The sequence below is a fragment of the Lathyrus oleraceus genome, chromosome 2, assembly GCF_024323335.1.
Source record: "Lathyrus oleraceus cultivar Zhongwan6 chromosome 2, CAAS_Psat_ZW6_1.0, whole genome shotgun sequence".
Lineage (NCBI taxonomy): Eukaryota > Viridiplantae > Streptophyta > Magnoliopsida > Fabales > Fabaceae > Lathyrus > Lathyrus oleraceus.
The window spans coordinates 53,907,874-53,931,678 of record NC_066580.1 but is presented as its reverse complement, the minus strand read 5'-3'; the positions used below and the strand labels follow the sequence as shown (position 1 = coordinate 53,931,678).

The 23,805-nt window shown below is 34.2% G+C and overlaps 1 protein-coding gene across 1 annotated transcript; it reads left to right on the top strand.

The window, feature by feature from the left end:
• The first annotated feature begins 6,977 nt into the window (after nt 1-6,977).
• Nucleotides 6,978-8,037, top strand: LOC127118069 (dormancy-associated protein 2-like). Its single transcript, XM_051048211.1, has 2 exons — nt 6,978-7,169; nt 7,453-8,037. The coding sequence occupies exons 1-2, from the start codon at nt 7,058-7,060 to the stop codon at nt 7,824-7,826; spliced, it is 486 nt and encodes a 161-aa protein (XP_050904168.1). The 5' UTR covers nt 6,978-7,057; the 3' UTR covers nt 7,827-8,037.
• The last annotated feature ends 15,768 nt before the right edge of the window (nt 8,038-23,805 follow it).

Below are 23,805 nucleotides of genomic sequence, written 5' to 3'. Positions count from 1 at the left end.
GTCTTTATAATGGTAGAAGTGATTTATTTGTTCCCTTACTTGCAACAGTTTAGGCAAGAATGTAACTTGAGTCTCTCATGCGAGACTTTAACTTGAGTCCCTCAATAGAGACGCTTAGATGAGTCCCTAAAGTGAGACTCTTAACAGAGTCACTCAGGTGAGAATTTACGTGAAGTTTTTTAGGCAAGACTTATAGTTGAGTCCCTTGAGAAAGACTTTAAGTTGAGTCTCTCAGGAGAGACTCTATGTTTATTCTCCCAAGTGAGACTCTTAGTTGAGTCTTCAAGACATGAATTTATGTTGAGTCCCTTAGGTGAGAATCTTAGTTGAGTCCCTCCGGAAAGACTTTAAGCTAAGTCCCTTAGGTGAGACTTTATTTTCAGATCTAGAGGCAAGACTCTTACTTGTTGGCTTGCACCCTACGAGATATTTTCATACATAAGTTTAGTATTTATATTTCCTCTAGGGGGGACAAGAATATTTAAGGGAAGTCCATCATTTAGATTCCTTATATGGGCGGGGCATTAAGTCCTAGGCCTTTGGCCGACACGAAACAATTTTCCCTAAGACTCCTTGGGCACTCTGAATGTTGGAGGAGTCTTTAGTAGTCGTGGCTGGCCCTTGAGAATGGTTTCATAGGTGTCGGCTGACATGTACTGCGTTGGTTTCTCAAAAGAGTAATTGGGAACGTGAGAATTAAATGTAGTCCCACCATTGAAATATTTCACCATTTTTCTCTTGATGTGTGACCTGAAAAGGTGTGGATTGGTGTGAGATAGCATAATGTGAACTCGAGTGCACTTAAATTTGAGTGAGTCCCTAAGATGAAATTTGACCATGCACATGCTTCTTACTTTCAATTTGATATGTTCGATTGCCTTTGCATATATAAGGATAAAAATAGATAGTGGTGAATTGTTTTTGCTATCGTGTAGTCTGAGTTTCCTTTGTCTCTTTGAATATTACCCTTTTCTCTAAGAGCATATTCTTCAAGAGTAAATATTGTTACATATTCAAACTTTTAACGCTTTAAAGCTTCAACTCTTTGGTCTTATCCATGCTTTATTGTTTTTGACCTTACATTTCTAGGTACCTTTCCTCTCTTCAGCTTTTGATTCCAGTATTTTACTATATTTTTGCTACTATGAACGATTACCCAACTACTATGAAAGTTGTTGGGTTTTAATTGAATGGTTGCTTATGATTGTATTCAGTTCACTATCCAACCATGTGCTTAATCCACAAACTAAAGTTACACAATTTTTTAAACATATTTATGTGTCAACTTTATGAGTAGACGACATCCTTAAATATGACCAAAATATTTTTGTTATTCTCTATAAGTTGTAGAAAGTATTTCCACCAATTTTTTTTTGATTCTACGAAACATCTTTCATTGGAATTTTGAATATGAAGATATCCTTGGTGGGCTTGTTTAATATAGATGGATTTATCCATTTGAAATATCCAAGGGTGATTCAAAGCGATCAATCAAAAATAAGGGAAGAGATGTGGATCAATATGTGCACATTACTTGCATAGCGAAACATCACATTTTTGCTCCCAATATTTCAATCAAATGATGTTGACTTTAACGAATAAAGTCAAATTACCTTCTCAGTATTCAATCATCACGACAATCTTTCTAGAAAAAGAATTGCAATTTGCTAATGTTCATGTGTTGATTAACTTTGTTGAATTTAAACCATATATTAAGTACATATTTATTTTTGAACGCCTTAGATTTAATAGTTGTTACCTTCTAGCTTATATTGTATTTCGATATATCACATTTAATACCTACTATTTTTAAAGCATGGGTGAAAAAATATTGACTACTTACACACATGCCTATTTTTCAACATGGATCAAGCAACATTTATCATGCATTGTTGCATAAAATCTCGGAATAATCCATTTGAGAAGCTTGTCTGAAATCCCTCATTAACGTTCAAATTAATGGCACAAATACTTTGGGAGAAGATATAAAACTCACATTCAAACATGGACAAAAGGGAAGGAAATCATAAATAATGGTGTATTCGTAAAAGGAGTTACATAAGGTGGCAAAGATAATTTCTAGTGTATTATTACACATGTTTAAGAGTTGGTATACAATTAGATGGACTCAAAAATAAATTTGTCTTTTTTTATTTTGAATGGTATGATCCATCTTCTAGAGGGACAGAAAATAGATAAAAAAAATATAAAAATATTAAAGTTAAAATGGATAAAAGGTACAAGAGTATGACCCTTTTATAATTGAAAATAGTGTTATGAAAGTTTATTACGTACCTTATCCTTCATTTTAACCACGTAAAAACAATCATATCGAAACTGATGATCTAATGAAAGATGATGCATCCCAAGATTATGAGATTTCACCAATAAATGAGGGGATTAAGATCGAAGAAATTATAAGTTGGTGTAATATTATAGACATGGCTCAATAATTTGATGTAACTATCTTATTGTCAACTAATCTTATGGGTGAAGAGCATGAAAATTTAGAGTCTGAAGACAATATTATATCAGATGAAGACAATGATGATTACGAATATCCATAGTTTGAATAAGAAGCTTTTGTAACATTATATAATGTATTATTTAATGTATTTCTATAAATACATTACTTAATATATTAAATAAGAAACATTTGTTCTATTTTACTCTTTGTACTTATAATAGTATTGATATATTTATTATTTTATTTTTTCTCTCAAAATAGACAAAAAAATGTCACCCCGACTTGAGGAAAAAGGTAAGGGTAAGAAGATCTGCCACATGAAGATCAATACACACGAGGTTCAAGAATCACTTATGTTTATTTATTTTCCATATTCGAGTCATGTGTATAAAATGTATTTATAAATGAAAATATAAATTAAAGCATATACTTATTTATGGATAAACGGTGTCATATAACATGATTTATTCTCATTAGCCAAATTATTTTAAATGTACATGTTGATAATGTTTGTTGCATTACCTTGAAATTGAATGTTCAATGGATCTAAGAAACAATACTTTTTCAATTTCCTTTCAACACATATCTCATGTAGGACCCTAATTAATAGTTAATGCAAATGTCATAATTTTATTTTAATATATGAGAATAACGAATATAAATTGAAATCACCATAAACAATATACTTACGAGTACCACAAATGTAGTACATGTATGTCCATCGAATCATCTTCCCAAAAAATTCAACAAGACAGCTCTTATGAAGTATAAAAGATTGTTGTGGCTCATGTTTTAATTCAAACACTGAGACTTTTGCGATCTCATGTGTCATCCTTGATAGTCTCTGAGTGTTTTCTAGTTGAGGTGGCGTGGTCTCAAAATTGTGATGCGGGACAGAAAAAACTATCTTTCGAGCTTATACCACTCATAACAACTTCTCAACTACTTTCTCATATATGTCCAACTGATATTGAATCGGGTGGTTGAGTACACCCATTGATTTCAATTTCTATATCATAAAAACAACTGAAATACAACACAAAAATTAAAATACACAAATAATAACAACAACATACAACACAAATATTTTAAATTATATGTATACCTCTACCATATTGTGGGGTACACTTCTCTCGGTCAACCACACCTAACCTCTCTCTCTCTCTCTCTCTCTCTCTCTCTCCTCCTGTATCTTCAGCAACATCCTCTCTCGCTCCTCCTACAATATCCTCTCCCACTCTTCTTGAGTCCACTTCTCCCGCTTTTGTCCTAATACCTCCCTTATCTTTTTAGCAACTATCTCTTCAATTTCTCTCTTATGGTTCGCTTCGTTAATTGGTTGCGATGGCCCAAAATATGACTTCAAGTCTAGGCCTTCTCCAAGACCACAGACGCGTCCAACATGCTTCTCGATTCCAATCTCTTCTACCAAGATATCATGACGATCTCGTGAAACAAAGATACCAATTTTGGCTTGTTCAAACAGTACTTCCTACAACACATATAAAAGTTTATCTTTACCAAATTGAATCAACTCTAATAAGTAGTGTTGAAAAAACTATATCCTTACAATCTTTCCAGCCACTTCGCGTGTAGCCTCTTATGTGAACGAGTCATATGGTCTTTGACATTCCCTCTTCCATTACTTATGGCGTGATGGTGATGATGTACTGCATTCAAGGCTTCTAGAAGTATCTCCCAACTCAAGTTTCCTTTGTTTTCTTTGTTTAGTAATCATTTTGTGTTCAAGTTTATCACATCCTCTACAAGACAATCCATGTGGATAAATATTTATAGCACTATTTTCCTTACCTTTTTTGATCTTATCCAAGAATTTAGGGGTGGTGCGAGACTTTATAAAACCCTCATAAACTTTCTTATCAATATATGAATACTTCATATATGGGGACACTTCATTATCTTTGGGATGTTAATATAATCATATGTGAGACATGTCTTAAAGTCCCTCCAATGCTCACCAGCATATGCAAACTATTTATTTTTCAGCATTGTATCCTCTAGAACAGTAAACACTTCCTACATTTACATAATAGAGTTAATACTAGTATTAAACAAAAAAAAACAAATGGTCATATACACTTGTAAAAAATCATAAAATTCATAATAAATATCGTAATATCAGTCCATATGCTATCTTTCAAATCACTGTCAATATTGTGTCAATTATCTATCAAAATACTCACTTTGGTCTACCTTGTAATGCCAAGTAACCCTTAAAATCATCATCATTTTAACCATAAGTCTTACCGATTCTCAAATCAAAATCAATCGAGGAGCGAACACCATTTTCTTGAGCTTTTGTAACCTTGGTACACATCATGACACCTCTAACTTTTCTTTTACTTTTTTTATTAACAGAGGTTGCAACAGATGTTGTATGAGAGGTACTTGTCCAATCATCCATGTCTGTGTGAATTAAGAAAAATAGCAACATCACACAATATTTCATCCTAAATGATTCAAAACATAGAAACATACTAGATATATGGTATATAGAGATCATAGAATAATACTAACTAGAAACATACATATAAATATAATAAAGACATATGTACATTTAAGTGGTATTACCATTTCTATGAACATTTATAAAATTAATACTATGATGCGAAATAACATTTCTATGAATATTTCTAAAACTAACATCATTTCTATGAACTTTCAGTGGTGAATATGTACCTCAAATGTGACTACGAAACTTCAACGAGATTTTGTAAGAGATGATGTTGAAATAGTTGACGTTGAAAAGATATAATGTTTGGGTTGATGTTGGAAGAGTTTTGATTAAAATCGCCTAATATGTAGGGCTGGAAATGAACCAAACCAACTCGAAAATAGTTCGAGACTCGATTCGATAATTAATTCGTTGGACTTGGTTCATGAACCAAATGAGTCGAACTTGAGCTCAAAACTAAGTTCGTAAAATAAATGAGCTGAACTTGAGCTATGTATAGTTCGACTCGTTAGATTCATGAGTCGACTCGGTTATATATATATATATATATATATATATATATATATATATATATATATATATATATATATAATATATATATATATATATATATATATATATATATATATATATATAATATTTTAAATCATATATCTCAATAGTATTATTTAAAAAAATAATGTATAGATTTTAACCTTTTAACTTATCAAATTAAATATTTTAAAAAATACTTGTGACATTAATTTATACAAAGTAAAATACTTCTAACTCAAAAAAAAACATAATGCACCGTGACTTTTAATTTTAAAGTGCCATTTTAAACTACTTCTAAATTTGTTTTTTAAACTACCACTTTAAAAATAACGTTTTTTAAATATTGTACCATTTATATGATTTAATTTGTATCCTTTTATTATATTGTACTAATAGTTTTTGTTGTACTATTTCATTATATTTGAAATAGTTTTTGAGACAAACTTAAACTCAAAAAGAATAGTTTTTGAATTAGACTTTTAAATTTATCTCTTGAAAGCTTTATTTTGTTTTAATATTTTCCCTTTAAAAAGAATAATTTAAAATGTCAAATATAATAAAAAAATTTAAACTTTAAAAAATGACTTTTTAGTCCGTGAAGTAAACAAACTGAACCTAACGAGTTGAACTGAGTTGTTCAAGAACTTAAAATGAGTCGAGTTCGAGCTTAAAAAAAAGTTCGTGTCGAACTCGAGTCGAGTTTCGAGCTAAACCAATTCTTATCGATTCGAGTCGAGCTGACGACGGGTTCGACTCGCCTCGACTCATTTCCAACCCTACTAATATGTGACAACCTTATGGGTTAAGGGTTGTAAGAGGTTTTAGGGTTGTTGTGATGTTAGAGCTAACTCGCGAAAGGAGACGAGAAGCTCTATATTTGGTATTTTGCATAAATGAATTCCCCTATTCTCAACCTTAGGTGTGAGATATTTATAGAAATCCCTAGGTCTAGATCCCAAACTCTTAGGAAGTATAAACAATTTCTAAGAGCCTGAGAATTATGGATAGTCAACTCCCCTATTATTCAGTAGAATGTAACCTTCTTCTTTTGACTTTCTCTTCGCATCGTTGTGAAATGGGACATATCACTCTGACGTTCCATGGAGTCGAATAAGTCATCCAGAAATAAGCGACATGATCAAGAAATAGGTGTCCATCCTAATAAATAGGCGGCTATGGAGTCTCTCGCTCATCCTGAGAGTTCTGGCACCCCCGAACCTTTACACTTATATTGATACACTATTTAAAGAAGACATATTTGAAAATTTGACCAAACTCTTTTAAGTGTTCAATAAAATAAAATAAAATAAGAATGGAAAAGTACTGTATACTCTATTTTGGACCTTATATAAATATTACGAATATGTATTTGGAATGAAGCTCCACGAGATAGCAAGTATTTCCTAGAAGTATTATGATTTCAAAAGTGTCACTTTCCATTATCTACCATGCCAACTACCTAATAAAAGCTCCGTGTTGGTTTCTACTTCCTTCCGTTATATATAGACTACACTTTCATACTATTTTTCTCATCCTTCACTACCAAATATCACATTTCAATTGATCTTGAATTGAGTACAATGGATTCCAAATCATCATTCCTCATCCTTGGCCTAATGGCCATGGTTCTTCTTATTTCCTTAGAGGTGGCAGCTAGGGACTTAACTGAGACTTCCACTAATACCAAAGAGGGTGAGTTATCTATACATTATTTTTCTTAATTTTCGCTTTAAATGTGTAATTTTTTTCATGAGCATTTTAAGGATTTTTTTTATACTTAACTCTTCTATTGATTATATATATCTTTTACTAATTGATTTTTTTTTAAATATTAGAAAAAACGACAACAATTAATTTTAAATAAATTAATTTTATAAAATTGACTTGAGTAAAAAGTAAAGTGAGGTATGTATGAGTTTATAAAGTAAAATTAATTTAATATATATATATATATTTCATAATATTGTATTTGCAGAAGTTGTTGAAAAGTCAAATGAAATAACTGATGCCAAATATGGTGGTTATGGAGGCTACGGTCGTGGCGGTGGTTACCATAATGGTGGTGGTGGTTACAATAATGGCGGCGGTTATCATAATGGTGGAGGGGGTTACAATAACGGTGGCGGATACCATAACGGTGGTGGCGGTTACAACAACGGTGGTGGTTACCATAATGGCGGAGGTGGTTACAACAATGGTGGAGGTTACCATAATGGCGGAGGTGGTTATAACAACGGTGGAGGTTACCATAATGGTGGTGGCGGTTACAATGGTGGTGGCGGTTACCATAATGGTGGTGGTGGTTACCATGGTGGAGGTGGACATGGTGGTTACAACAATGGTAACTGATTAGATCAATGTTCTGATTAATAAAATTTCATGAATAAATAATGGTAAGTGTTGAACAAAAGAGGTATAGAGAGACTGCAATCTTTTGTGTTTATGTATTAATCTATCTTCCCACAATTCTACAAATCACTATGTATATGTAATGATGAGTTTGATTTCGGACAAAAATGTTTTGTCATTTGTAATATATCAAATATCATCCTTGTTAGTACTTTGCATCCTTTTAAAAATTTATGTCTATAATATCTTTTTAATAATAAAAAGGCATGTATTGATCATAAACATAATCAAGAAGATGAACTTCACCCTTTAGAGTACATCTTCTCTAACAAGGACACATGTAACTAGCCCCATCTAAAAATAACCAGTTTCAATTGGGTTCGATCAAATTCAGTATTTAATTGATATAAGACACATTGATTTGAATAAGATAAAATAATTATCTCTTAAGCCGATTTAGATAAATATATTATTTTTAGGGAATTGAATTGGGTAGTAGGTTGTTCAAATAATTTTTCTACTTTATTAAATGATTAAATATTAAGTCATTATAATTTTCATTAAATTATTGTAACATTTTTAACTTCTTGCAAAAGTTAGATTCATTTTTTTTATAAAACTCCTTTATCACTTCAATTCTCTTGCATTCATTTTATTGCATAAAAAACAAAAATAGTTATGCATCTTCTTCAATATTGTTTGTATCTTTTTTTTTTCTATTAAAACTCACATCTTATCGTACCTATCACATAATGGTGCTAGAAAATTAGACAAATTTTGGATCAAATTTCAAACAAAATTTAAATTTTTTAAATGAAATTTAAAACAAAATTCAAACAATTTTTGGATTTGTATAGTTTTCAAATGAAACATTAAATTCACACAGATGAGTTAATTATTCTTCTAGTAATTTTTATTTTTTATTAATATTAAAAATAGTTATTTTATTATTTTAATTATTTTCATAAATAAAAATTAAATATTTATTTAACTACTATTCAACATATCTTCTACAATATAGAATATCCTTCGCAAAATATAAATCCTGTGCAACAGGTCCAAAACAAAAGCTACAGAGGAAATATAGAAAAAAAAGTGTTTAAGCAAATTATCAATAATAATCTATAAGTTTTATATATATATATATATATATATATATATATATATATATATATATATATATATATATATATATATATATATATATATATATATATATATATATATATATTATAGAAAGAAAACTCATGTTTATGCTCAAATCCTAATTCGGTATGCGTATTTATTTATATATTTTTTCTGTTTGATTTAAATGAAGCGAAAAAGAGTGGAGAAATTTTAATGAAAGGAAGGGAAGGAGAAAGAATTTTTTTAATTCTATATATGTTTCCTTCTTAGGAGAAGAGTGAGGGGAAGTGAAACATTTTAATTAAAAATATTTTTGATTTACAATGGGAGAGAAGAAATTTTATTAATAATTTCTATTTATGTCCTTATGATCTTGTATAAGTTATATGATATTCAAAAAGCAAAAAATTCATAGACTATTTTTGGTAATAACATATACATAAATAATTAAACTTAAAATTTATATTTTTGAGTGATTATAAAAAATTATAAATTGCAATATAATATAAAAAATAATTGACTATATTTTATATGCAATACAAATCTCCAACACATATTATACCATGTGTTGATAACAATTTTAAAGTCGTGATGAATCATCTACTAAAAAATACATAAAATAATTTAATACTAGATATTATATATATATATATATATATATATATATATATATATATAATATATATATATATAATATATATATATATATATATATATAATATAATATAATATATATATAATATAATATCTAACGGATATGATTAATTGACAGTGTAAAATCCTTTTATAATGTCCGTATATATCAATTAATATATAATTATATTATATATATATATATTATATATATTATATAATATATATTATATATATATATATATATTATATATATCTATATATATAATATATATATATATATATATATATTATAATATATATATAAAGGGGATATAAGTTTTTGGAGTGACCTATTTTTGTTCTAAAATTACCCTTTATCTTTTTTATAAATAACTTGAGTGATTAGTATCTTTTGTTGGTTACCGATTGATAAACTAACTTCCATCTCCCACAAAATAATATATAATATCTATAACTTCCATCATTTGTTGAAGGATGACACAAGTTAAAAATCCTCTTCTATTTTTCTTTTTTAATTTCATCTTTTTCTCAATCAACATACTATTTTTTTTGATGAACTTTTTTCATTCTATTATATTTCTATCTTACTTTTTGATTTTCTATTGTAACTTTCTAATATGTAGTTTTTTTACTTCCAATATAATTTATTTTAATAACCTCTCACCACATTTTTAATTTTGACAATAGTTTCTTTTAGTAACGATAATGACAGTTTTTTTCATAACTTAAACACCTCATTGTTGCAAGATATGATCGTATATAGTTGCTCTTAAAAAAAGATTTTTTTTAAAACTTCACATAAAATATTTAAAATAATTGAAAAACACAAACATCAAGATAAATTTATTTTGCTTTTCTCCATTATCATAAAAATATAAGTTTATATTGGATATGATTTTATTTTCCTAATTACACTTTAAATTGGTTTATTTATTCATTCTACTTACAAAATTGGTACCTCACTGTTGTGTAATAGATAATACATTAAATTTTTATAACCATGATTTATGCTTTAACAAAATTATAATTGAAACCATCATTATTTTATTTTCTTATTCGTATTAATTTATAATTTTATATGGAAGTAATGATAAGCAATTGTCTATAAATTATATATATAATATATATATATATAATATATATGATATATATATATATATATAATATATAATATATATATATATTATATATGTCTCTCTTCTTTATTATCTCTGTTTTCTTTCATTTGTTGCAAATCTGATTCGATATATATTATATATATATATATATATATATATATATATATATATATATATATATATATATATTATATATATATATAAATAAAAGTATAGATGATATCGAACCAGATTTGCAACAAATAAAGAAAACAGAGATAATAAAGAAGATATATATATATGTCTCTCTTCTTTATTATCTCTTTTTTCTTTCATTTGTTGCAAATCTGGTTCGATATCATCTATACTTATATATATATATATATATATATATATATATGGGATACAATGTTCCGTCTTTTTTAAGGTTGATTTTTCAAATTTAAGTCCTAATTTACTAAAACATATTAAAAGTGAATATATATCATCTTAATTTTATTTTTATGAAATGTGTCCAAGTAATATTTTTTTTAACATGATGTCATACCCCAAAAATTACCCATCATTTTTACTAAAAAAAAAAAAAAAAAAAAAAAAAAAACGAAAAAAAAAAAAAAAAATAAAAAATAAAAAAAGAAAAAGAAATTTTTTTTTTAATTAATTAAATAATTAAAATAAATAAATAAATAAAATATAACAAATTATTTTGGACTTGGGTCTCCCTCATTCCAAGCCCATTACCCACGAAATTAGTCTATAAATACTGAAGTTTCAGTAGGGGGAGTGACACTTGGAGGGACTTGGAGTTTACACTGGGAGATTCACTGGAGAAAGAAGGAAGAGAAGCAAAACACTCTGAGGTTTCCTTGGAACAAAACCTTGAGGAAAAAGAAAGAGAGAGAACAGAGAAGGACGAATAGAAACTTTGGCATAGGAACCCTGCCTACCCGGAGAATTCAGAGTAAAGAAACCCTGAAGGCAGCTCATCTGCACCGAAGCCATCGCCGTCCAATTCCCGCTGCCTAACTTATTCCGATACTACAAGTGGTCAATCCCTTCAACCTTGAATTGGCAAACAGGTTTGCGTATCTCTATTGTTTATACTTTCAATTGGCCATATCTACATATATAATGTATCATGATTAAATGTTGATATATAATTTGCTTTCGTATGGGAATCTAAATACGCCTGAATACCCTGAATGTTTGACCATGTTATTCCTGTGATAAAATGCCATAAAATTCAAAGTTCCTAACATGGGGCTGTTTTCAAATTCAAAATCCGTGGCCTTCGCTAGGCGAGGCAGAGGCGAACGAGACAGTACCTGATTCTTCTAGTCTGTTTTTTTTATGTTTTTATCATAGCCATGCATTATTCATCCTATCCTATTTATTGTTGTGATATTTCTCCGGTGTAATCTTCGATTGCACCCTGATTTGGTGTTCTGACATGTTTCTTTTTTTTTTTGAGTTTCGTAAAGGTTCGCATATCCCAGGAAAAGGTTATTGGCTAGGTATTCCACTTTAGTTGTGGGATACCCTTGTGAAGTTTCACCCTAAATTAATTTTAATGTATTAATTTCTAATGTATTAATTTTTTTTAATATATTATTTTTAATAATTTTAATGTGGAGTTTCATCCTAATTATATAATTAATTGTAAAACTTTGCCTTTGAATAAGTGATCTTGGACCTCTCTTTGTTGCCTTACGATTACGATATTACGGTCATGTCCCGCGAACGTGAGGATACCCTTAGCAAAGACCCTTCGGTTAAATCATCATAAAATAAATTATAGTCCCTCGGATGTTGCCTTCGAATATACAACTTTGTCCCTCGATGACCCTCCGATGTTGCCTACGGTTAAAAGATGATAGTCCCTTCGAATGCTAAGGTATCCTCGTAACTGTTGCCTTCAATGACCAATCGATGACCCTACGATGACCCTTTTACATCCAAAGGATAAAACTACTTATTTCTCAATAATAAGGACAGTTTTACCCTCATAAGGATAGGAAATGCCCGTAAAGACCTTGGGTCGGTATAACTCTTAATTGCTGGCTCACAACTTAAAACATTTTTTTCGCACCTCACACCTTTCAAAATGCCTTTAGAAAATCACCACTTGGTATACATTCATACTAGAATCATTACCGAGTTATATTTTTCTAAACAATTTTCAAAACTAAAACGGGATAACCACTTTGTATACATTCATACAAGAATCATTACAAAGTTAAATTCTCTTTTCAAAACAATTTTTCTAAACAATTCACAAACACTTTTTTTTTAGACAAAAATAATATAAGTGATCGAGCAATTAAGAGCCCATGGATAACCATGGATACAAAGGGTGCTAACACCTTCCCTTTGTATAATGTACCTCCCGAACCCAAAATCTAAATTAAGGTTTTTCCTGTTCTTTTCCACCTTTCCTTATTGGATAAAAGAAAAGTCGGTGGCGACTCTTGCTAACCGCGACATTGCGATTAAAACCACAAAAAAGTCCAGTTCACCGTATGACAGAACTGGCGACTCTGCTGGGGACCCTAAATATTTAAAAAGAGAGGTTACCTTAAAAACAAGATCACTTATTCAATTTGTCTGATTTATTTTTAAGGGATTGCTTGGGTATGTTATGCTTGAGTGAAAGATCCTACACCCGGATCTAGTGTACCTTAGGTAAGTAGCAAGAGATCATCGCGACTGTCCGGCGTATACTGGAATGGTCAAAATGATGGCTACGGTTAATGTGGCACTTTGGATGTCCTGATGTTCCTCACGTTAGTTGAGGAAATATTTGGAATTCGCGTGGTGTCATAAAAGCATTAACCAGACCTTTAGAACCCTAATTGACTCATCCTGGCCATTAGAAAGTAGTGAGATAACTGGCTTCAGTTCCGACTGGAGTTGGTTGAGACTCGATACTACACTCTTTGAGATTGGACTTTAGGGAAGCTTCGGTCAACCACTTGGTGTTGCACTGAAGTGGACTTAAGGAAAGGTCAATGATTTGAGATCCTTCTAGAACCCGGTTACTATTCTAAGACAGGTTGAACCAACCAAACTTCAGTGGGGAGGGTATTTACCTATGGAACTCACGCAAGCCTTAAAACCTAGGAATGATTGTTGTGTGACTTGCTTGTGCTTGTTATTTATCTAACAACATGACATCATAACAACATAACATCATAACATCATGGCATTGTACTAACCATTTCAAGGATTTAGGGATTTAACTCTGCTAAAAGAAAAACAGAAAAAACAAAAACAAAAGCAAAAACAAAAGAGAAAAGAAAAAAAAAGCTCTTTTTGTTAGTTTATGCAAAGTTAAATCCCGAAAGTCCTTGAAAACATTTCATACATTGCATTGCATCGCATAACAGGTATTCTAAAGGATCAGTGTTCTCACGATTTTCCAATCAAACAGATTCCAGCAGATTCAAACAGATTGAACAATGGCTCTCGAACAAACTGTCAAAGATCTCCAGGCCCAGAATGCTCAATTCCAGGAAATGATGCTGAGCTTATCTAAGGGGCAGGAGGAACTGAAAGCTCTTTTGATGGAGAAGAAGAAGGACCAGAAACCTGTGGGTTACATCAACCCGGGGAGAAGGCTTAAGGGACAGGTTACAGGAGTCAAGATTAGAATTCCGAAGGATTCAGAAGAAGAGACCGAGAATGATTCGGAAGATGAGAATCCTAATCTCGTCAATTCTGAGGACGACGATGAAGATTATGAACATGAACAGTACTCTCCGAAGGATGATAAGTACAAGTTGCTGGAAGAACGTATGCTAGCTATGGAGGGGCAGAAAGTGTCCGGTCTGGATTTCGAAAACTTGGGCCTGGTCTCTGATGTGGTCATTCCCCGCAAATTCAAGGTTCCCATTTTCACTAAGTATGATGGTGCCTCTTGTCCTCAGATGCATCTAAGGGCTTATGTGAGAAAGATTCAGCCGCACACTGCTGATAAGAAACTGTGGATCCATTTCTTCCAAGAGAGTCTGTCTGGCACACAGTTAGAGTGGTATTATCAGCTTGAGAGCTCTAACATCCGCACATGGACTGATTTAGCAACAGCTTTCTACAAGCACTACCAGTATAATTCTGAGTTAGCGCCTACTCGGCTACAGCTACAAAATATGACTATGGGCTCTAAAGAAAGTTTCAAAGAATATGCTCAAAAGTGGAGAGATTTGGCTGGCAGAGTCAAACCCCCTATGACTGATCGAGAGTTAGTGGACATGTTCATGGGTACACTGACTGGCCCATTCTACAGCCATCTACTGGGAAGTTCCTCGTCAGGTTTCACTGAACTTATCTTGACAGGTGAACGGGTTGAAAGCGGCATTCGAAGTGGAAAGATACAGGCAGCTACTTCTGCAAGCACCAAAAAGTCCTATCAGGGAAAGAATGAATCAAATGCTGTGTACAGTGAGAGGAAGCATAACAAGAAGAATCGTGACCATACTGTTGGGGCAGTTACAATTGCCGCACCGCCATCTCAGAACTTCCAACACAGACAAGACAGGTCGAGAAGACAGTTTACCAAGATCAATATGACTTTAACCCAAGCACTGCAGAGTATGTTAAAGGCCAATTTGATTACCCTCAGAGGCCCTCCTGCAAATCCCAACACTACTTCTCCTCGTTATAATCCCAACGCCAGGTGTGCCTATCACTCCGATAGCCCCGGGCATGATACGAATGATTGCTGGTTGTTGAAGAACAAGATTCAGGATATGATCGACGCTGGAGAAATTGAATTTGATCCTCCGGCGACCCCCAATGTCATCACAGCACCTATGCCTAATCATGACCAGAATGTTAATGTTGTGGACGGCAATTCTCACGTTACTGACGTTGCTGATTTAGCATCTCCTCTCCTGATCGTTAAGAAGAATTTATTGCAAGCTGGTTTATTTCCAGGTTGTGCTGAAGATTGCGATCTCTGTGTACTCCGACCCAATGATTGTTTGAAGTTGAAGAACGGCATTCAACGGCTGATGGATGATCGTACAATTCTATTTGAAAGGGTTCCTAAGGTGGACAACTCTATTGAAGAGGTATCTGTGATTGCTAGGTCCAAAGCTCCAGTGAAGATTACCGCTACTAGAGTGCCTGTGAAGATTACCGCTGAGCCCAAAGTGGCTCCCCTGATTATTACCGCACCTGGCCCCGTGCCATATTCCTCCAGCAAAGCTATTCCGTGGAACTATGGAGGCGACGTTTACATCCATGGCATAAAGCAAGTTGGTAGTTCTGCTAATCCTAATGATATTGTGGGGACTAGTAAAGTTACTCGAAGTGGAAGGATCTACTCCCCAGAAATCTCACCTCCCGCTCCCAAAATTCGAGGAAAAAGACCAGTCAATCCTCCTCAGTCAGAGACATCGGTCGAAGTTACTTCTGAAGATGTTGCCAAACAGGAAATGGAAGAGATGCTGAAAATCATCCGTAAGAGCGATTTTGATGTAGTGGAACAATTGGGGCATACTCCGTCTAAAATCTCAATGTTGTCCTTGTTATTATCCTCTGAATCCCATGCCAATGCATTGATGAAATTCTTGAAGACCGCTCATGTGCCTCAAGAAACATCCGTCGATCAATTCGAACATTATGTTGCTAATTTGACTGTTGACAATGGCCTAGGCTTTTCCGATGCTGACCTGACGCCAGCAGGAAAGAATCACAATAAAGCTCTGCATATCTCCATCGAGTGTGAGGGGATCACCCTGGCTCACGTGTTGATCGACAACGGCTCTTCCTTGAATGTGCTCCCGAAAGCTGTACTCGATAAATTTGACTACAAAGGCATTGAACTGAAACCTAGTGATGTTGTGGTGCGTGCTTACGATGGTGCGAAGAGTGTTGTCTATGGTGAAGTGGTTCTCCCTATCAAGATAGGACCTCAAGTCTTCAACACTACCTTTCACGTGATGGACATTCGTCCCGCCTACTCCTGCTTGTTGGGGCGCCCTTGGATCCATGGGGCAGGTGCGGTAGCTTCGTCGCTTCATCAAAAGCTGAAGTATCCAATAGCAGGCATGGTTGTCACTGTATGTGGAGAAGAAGAGTATATTGTCAGTAGTGTGCAAGCCTTCAAATACGTCGAGATGGATGGTGAATTCTTTGAGACTCCTTCTCAGTCATTTGAAGTGGTTCCTCCACCCAGTCCTGTCCTTAAGCCAACTCCCCTTGTGCCCAAGGTTGTTCGTGCTCCCCCTGTCATGATCTCTCTGAAAGATGCTCAAGCCGCGATTGAAAATGGTGATCGTGCTGGTTGGGGTCAACTGATCAATGTACCGTACAAGTCTGATAAAGCTGGCCTGGGGTTTAACTCTGGAAAGATAGTCAAAAATCAGATTAATGCTATGGAAGATGCTGATAGTGATTGCGACTTGGATAGCTGGATTTTCCCAACAATTGGTGACGGACTCAACAATTGGAAGACTGAAGACATTATCCCGATTTCCTTTAGTCAGGAGTAATTGTTATTGTTTATTCTAGAATTGCAAATTTTAATTTTCTTTTACAATCAAACTTCTTAAAGCATTGTGTCTATGCCCGAGGCACAATGGCTAATTTGTTAGGGGTTTGTCATTTTCATAAGCATATTCATATTCAATAGATCAATGGACTTTTTGCATTCAAATATTGCGCTCTTTATCTTTCCTGTCATTTTTCAAACAAGCTATGTTTCTTGCACACACTCACGTAACAATTTGCCGATCCATATCCACTCTGGATCCTGTTGGTAATGACTCTGCTACTGTTCATTATGACTTTGAAAATCCGATCTACCAAGCCGAGGATGGAAGCGAGGGAGATTGTGAAGTCCCTGGAGAACTTGCCCGACTACTGCGAGAAGAAAAGACTATACAGCCGCATGAGGAATCAATTGAAATTGTAAATCTGGGTACTGAAATAAACAAGAAAGAAGTCAGAGGTTTCTTGGGGCACTCGAATTACATTGCCCGATTCATTCCACACTTGACTGCTACCTGCAAACCCATCTTCAAATTACTGAGACAAAATCAAGAGATGGTATGGAATGATGAATGCCAAGAAGCTTATGACAAAATCAGGAAATATCGCCAAGAACCTCCAGTTCCGATGCCACCAGTTGAAGGAAGACCTTTAATTACGTATTTGACCGTGTTAGAAAATTCAATGAGGTGTGTTGGGGCAACATGACGAGTCTGGTCGAAAAGAGCATGCCATATACTGCCTTAGCAAAAGGTACTGACTGTGAAACAAGATACTCACAGCCCGAGAAAGCTTGCTGTGCTTTGGCCTGGGCTGCTCGCCGACTAAGACAGTATATGTTGAATCATACCACCTTATTGACTTCTAAGATGGATTCTATCAAATACCTATTTGAGAAACCTGCTGTCTCCTGAAAGAGTTATCACTGACAATGGTACTAATTTGAACAACAAGATGATTACTGAACTCTGCACGCAGTTCAAAATAAAACACCATAACTCTTCTCCGTACCGGCCAAAGATGAACGGCGCCGTGGGGACTGCTAACAATATCAAGAAGGTCATGCAAGAAATGACAGTAACATACAAAGACTGGCATGAGATGTTACCCTTTACTCTTTACGGTTATCGCACTTCAGTGCGCACTACGACAGGGGCAACTCCGTTCTCTTTAGTCTATGGAATGGAAGCCATCTTACTAGTGGAAGTTCAGATTCCCTCTCTAAGAATCATGAAAGAGGCGGGCTTAGATGAGACGAATGGATTCAGACTCGACTCGATCAGATAAATTGATGGATGAGAAGAGACTTGCGGCTGTTTGTCATGGACAGATATATCAGAAATGCATGACCCAGGCATTTAACAAAAGAGTTAAGAGACAGGTGTACCAACTTGGCGACTTGGTGATCAAGCGTATCATTCTACCACAAGGTGATCCCAGAGGCAAATGGACTCCCACATACGAAGGGCCATTTGTGGTTAAGAAGGTATTCTCTGGTGGAGCCATGATACTCGCTACTATGGATGGTGAAGACTTCCCACATCCCGTGAACGCGGACATAGTTAAAAAATACTACGCATAAAAGAGACCCGCTAGATCGATGTATCTAGGCAAAAGTAAGGGCATCCCGGCGAACCAAAAGGGTTCGGGCAAAAATTAGGGATATATAAAAAAAATGTACACCCGGCAAGTCGAAAACCTGAAAAGGCGGCTTGGGCAAAAAAGGGTATCCTGGTGGACTGAAAACCTGAAAAGGCGGTCCAGGCAAAAATTAGGGATTAAAGCGTATGACTATGTCCCGTTCTCAGTCAACTTTCATCCAAGTTCGAGGGACTGACCAAGCCAATCACTTCTATCCGACAGCAAGGGATGAGATGCTCGAAGACATAATGACAGTAGTAGGCTTAAAATCAATAGGACTTCTTCCACATAGCTTTCTCTTTGTTTTCGACAATTTCCTCTTACTAGGATTTCTGTCTCCTTGTACACAAATTGCCTGTTTATAGGCCTCCTTTCAAAATCAATACAACCCTCTTTCAAAAAAAAAGATGCTTTTGTTTTTACTTTTCTGTTTTGGTTGCGTAAATGTCCATTGATTTAATTTGAATTAATATGTGCATTTGAATATGACTGATGTTTACCAAAAATACATGCATAGAATAGCAATAGCAATTACTACCCGACTTCAGGATCAAGGAAAAGGTCTAATCATGCTTCCAATGAATCCGCTACCAATTCTCTTCCCCAGCAAGCCTTTTTTTCCTCAGAAAATGGCAGTATCCCCAGGCACAACCAGTTACTCCCCAACAGAGGTCGGCGTCACCAGACAGATTGATCATCTCATCCATCCCCAGCCAGGCTCTGTTGAATATTTCCACCATCAGACGGAATCAAGAACCCCCTGCCGAGAAAGGGTCATCGTTACAAATATCTCCAATCAGTAGATGGGGATTTATTTTCCCCAGTAGAGTCCCCAAGCAGAACTTCTCATACGCATAACTCATTCATTACATCCTTTCACAGCATACGCATGCATACAACATTCACATTTATTTTAGCATAACACGAAACATCTCATGCATCATGACATAGCATGAAGCTAACTTTTTCTTTGCAGGTTAATTATCCTCCTGATATAGTCAAAGTAGAAGGTTCATTCAGACAGACACCTTTATCAATCACATTCAAGATTCAGATACATATTTCAAATACAGTTCATGGGAACATTCATTCTGACAACACTTCGATATCCTCCTAACGATGGCATCTCTAAGCCCATCCCAGACATTTATTGCAAGTACAACATATACAGGTTATCAGATACAGCCTAACGTACGGTTCATTCTGATTCAGCCCAACATATGACTTCTTCAACAACTCCAATGCGGTCTAACGTACGACCCATTTGGACCTTCAAATCCTCAGATGCTGCCTAGCGTACGGTACATTCAGGGGTGTAGTCTAGCGTACGACTACTTTCTTTTTCAGATACAGCCTAACGGACGGCTCATTCTACAACTCGGATACGATCTAACGTACGATCCATTCTGAACTTCAACAACCCCAACGCGGTCTAACGTACGACCCGTTTGCATCTTACAACCCTCAGATGCTACCTAACGTACGGTAGATTTCTGAAGTGTAGTCTGGCGTACGACTACCGCTTTCATCATCAGATGCGGCCTAACAGACGACTCATTCTGCGACGGTCTAACGTACGACCCGTTCGGATGTCCATCCCCTCAGATGCTACCTAACATACGGTACATTTCTGAAGTGTAGTCTAACGTACGACTACCCCTTTCATCATCAGATCCTACCTAACATACGGTACATTTCTGAAGTGTAGTCTAACGTACGACTACCCCTTTCGTCGTCAGATTCAGCCTAACGTACGGCTCATTCTGCAACTCAGATACGATCTAGCGTATGGTCCATTCTGATCCTTTATCCCCAACAGCGTATGACACACTCCGACTCCCCAGCGAAGTCGGCAGCCTAATGGATGACTCATTATACGGTCTAACGTACGACCCAGTGTGGCACCCATGTCTTCAAATTGGCCTAATATACGGCGCGATCTGAAGCTTTCGTCATCAAACCTCCCGGATGGCATCTTTAAGCCCATCTCCATCAAGACCAACTGTCGATTCTCAAGTGCAAATTTTTGGGGCATTCTAGTGTTCAATAATCTTCCACCTCCAGACCACGAATGACATACACGCCATCCTAACTCTCTCGGTTCAAGAATATTGAACAGGGGCAGCTGTCATACCCCAAAAATTACCCATCATTTTTCCTAAAAAAAAAAAAAAAAAAAAAAAAAAAAAAAAAAAAAAAAAAAAAAAAAAAAAAAAAAAAAAAAAGAATTTTTTTTTAATTAATTAATTAATTAATTAATTAATTAATTAATAATTAAATAATTAAAATAAATAAATAAATAAAATATAACAAATTATTTTGGACTTGGGTCTCCCTCATTCCAAGCCCATTACCCACGAAATTAGTCTATAAATACTGAAGTTTCAGTAGGGGGAGTGACACTTGGAGGGACTTGGAGTTTACACTGGGAGATTCACTGGAGAAAGAAGGAAGAGAAGCAAAACACTCTGAGGTTTCCTTGGAACAAAACCTTGAGGAAAAAGAAAGAGAGAGAACAGAGAAGGACGGATAGAAACTTTGGCATAGGAACCCTGCCTACCCGGAGAATTCAGAGTAAAGAAACCTTGAAGGCAGCTCATCTGCACCGAAGCCATCGCCGTCCAATTCCCGCTGCCTAACTTATTCCGATACTACAAGTGGTCAATCCCTTCAACCTTGAATTGGCAAACAAGTTTGCGTATCTCTATTGTTTATACTTTCAATTGGCCATATCTACATATATAATGTATCATGATTAAATGTTGATATATAATTTGCTTTCGTATGGGAATCTAAATACGCCTGAATACCCTGAATGTTTGACCATGTTATTCCTGTGATAAAATGCCATAAAATTCAAAGTTCCTAACATGGGGCTGTTTTCAAATTCAAAATCCGTGGCCTTCGCTAGGCGAGGCAGAGGCGAACGAGACAGTACCTGATTCTTCTAGTCTGTTTTTTTTATGTTTTTATCATAGCCATGCATTATTCATCCTATCCTATTTATTGTTGTGATATTTCTCCGGTGTAATCTTCGATTGCACCCTGATTTGGTGTTCTGACATGTTTCTTTTTTTTTTTGAGTTTCGTAAAGGTTCGCATATCCCAGGAAAAGGTTATTGGCTAGGTATTCCACTTTAGTTGTGGGATACCCTTGTGAAGTTTCACCCTAAATTAATTTTTAATGTATTAATTTCTAATGTATTAATTTTTTTAATATATTATTTTTAATAATTTTAATGTGGAGTTTCATCCTAATTATATAATTAATTGTAAAACTTTGCCTTTGAATAAGTGATCTTGGACCTCTCTTTGTTGCCTTACGATTACGATATTACGGTCATGTTCCGCGAACGTGAGGATACCCTTAGCAAAGACCCTTCGGTTAAATCATCATAAAATAAATTATAGTCCCTCGGATGTTGCCTTCGAATATACAACTTTGTCCCTCGATGACCCTCCGATGTTGCCTACGGTTAAAAGATGATAGTCCCTTCGAATGCTAAGGTATCCTCGTAACTGTTGCCTTCAATGACCAATCGATGACCCTACGATGACCCTTTTACATCCAAAGGATAAAACTACTTATTTCTCAATAATAAGGACAGTTTTACCCTCATAAGGATAGGAAATGCCCGTAAAGACCTTGGGTCGGTATAACTCTTAATTGCTGGCTCACAACTTAAAACATTTTTTCGCACCTCACACCTTTCAAAATGCCTTTAGAAAATCACCACTTGGTATACATTCATACTAGAATCATTACCGAGTTATATTTTTCTAAACAATTTTCAAAACTAAAACGGGATAACCACTTTGTATACATTCATACAAGAATCATTACAAAGTTAAATTCTCTTTTCAAAACAATTTTTCTAAACAATTCACAAACACTTTTTTTTTAGACAAAAATAATATAAGTGATCGAGCAATTAAGAGCCCATGGATAACCATGGATACAAAGGGTGCTAACACCTTCCCTTTGTATAATGTACCTCCCGAACCCAAAATCTAAATTAAGGTTTTTCCTGTTCTTTTCCACCTTTCCTTATTGGATAAAAGAAAAGTCGGTGGCGACTCTTGCTAACCGCGACATTGCGATTAAAACCACAAAAAAGTCCAGTTCACCGTATGACACATGACATATGTGAAAAACATCATAAAAAATATACACATGTAAGCACAATAAAAAAAGTGGACAGACGGGCACAGGAGTAAAAACAAAAACTCGCTGTAGCTCAATAAGGAGACTTGAAAATTACCACGGACTCAAATTAGATTTTCTTGATCCCACATTGCTTAGCTGAGATATATTTTGAATGTATTCTTTGATGATACGACATTTCTTCATGTATTTGTAGTTTTTTAAATCTCAAGAACGCATTAATAAAATAGTGTATAAAGAATTGATTTGAATCTTTATAAGATAAAAAAGCTATATTACACTACTTACTATTAATTTTACTATCTTTTTCTTTAAAAAAACTCTAATTTGAGAGTCTTACATTTTTTATTTACTATGAAAAATAATTGCAATGAAAAAGAAAATATTTCGAATAAAGATTTCATGTTCGACATTCATTTTAAAGAACGTCATTGATTACACAATATCAATAGTACATGCTTCAATATAGTTTTGAATATCTTTGTCTACCATTTTCAAAGTGTAATAATATTATTTTTGATATGACGTACAATACAAACCTCATAAAAAGAAAAATAAACATTTATTTTTCTCTGTTGTGCGCATTAAAAAGAGCGGGCAGACGGGCACGGGAGTGCCCATCTGAACGCTAGTATAAGATAAAGGGAATACGAAATATAATAAAATAAATGGTTTTAAATTTGATATACAAAATATAATAGATTGACAAAATTAGAAAAAAATAAACCTTAGTAAACATAAAAAATAAAAAACTATAAAAAGAAAAATGGAAAGAAAGAAGTAATTTCAATTAAACTCTTTATCTATACCTATAGATAAA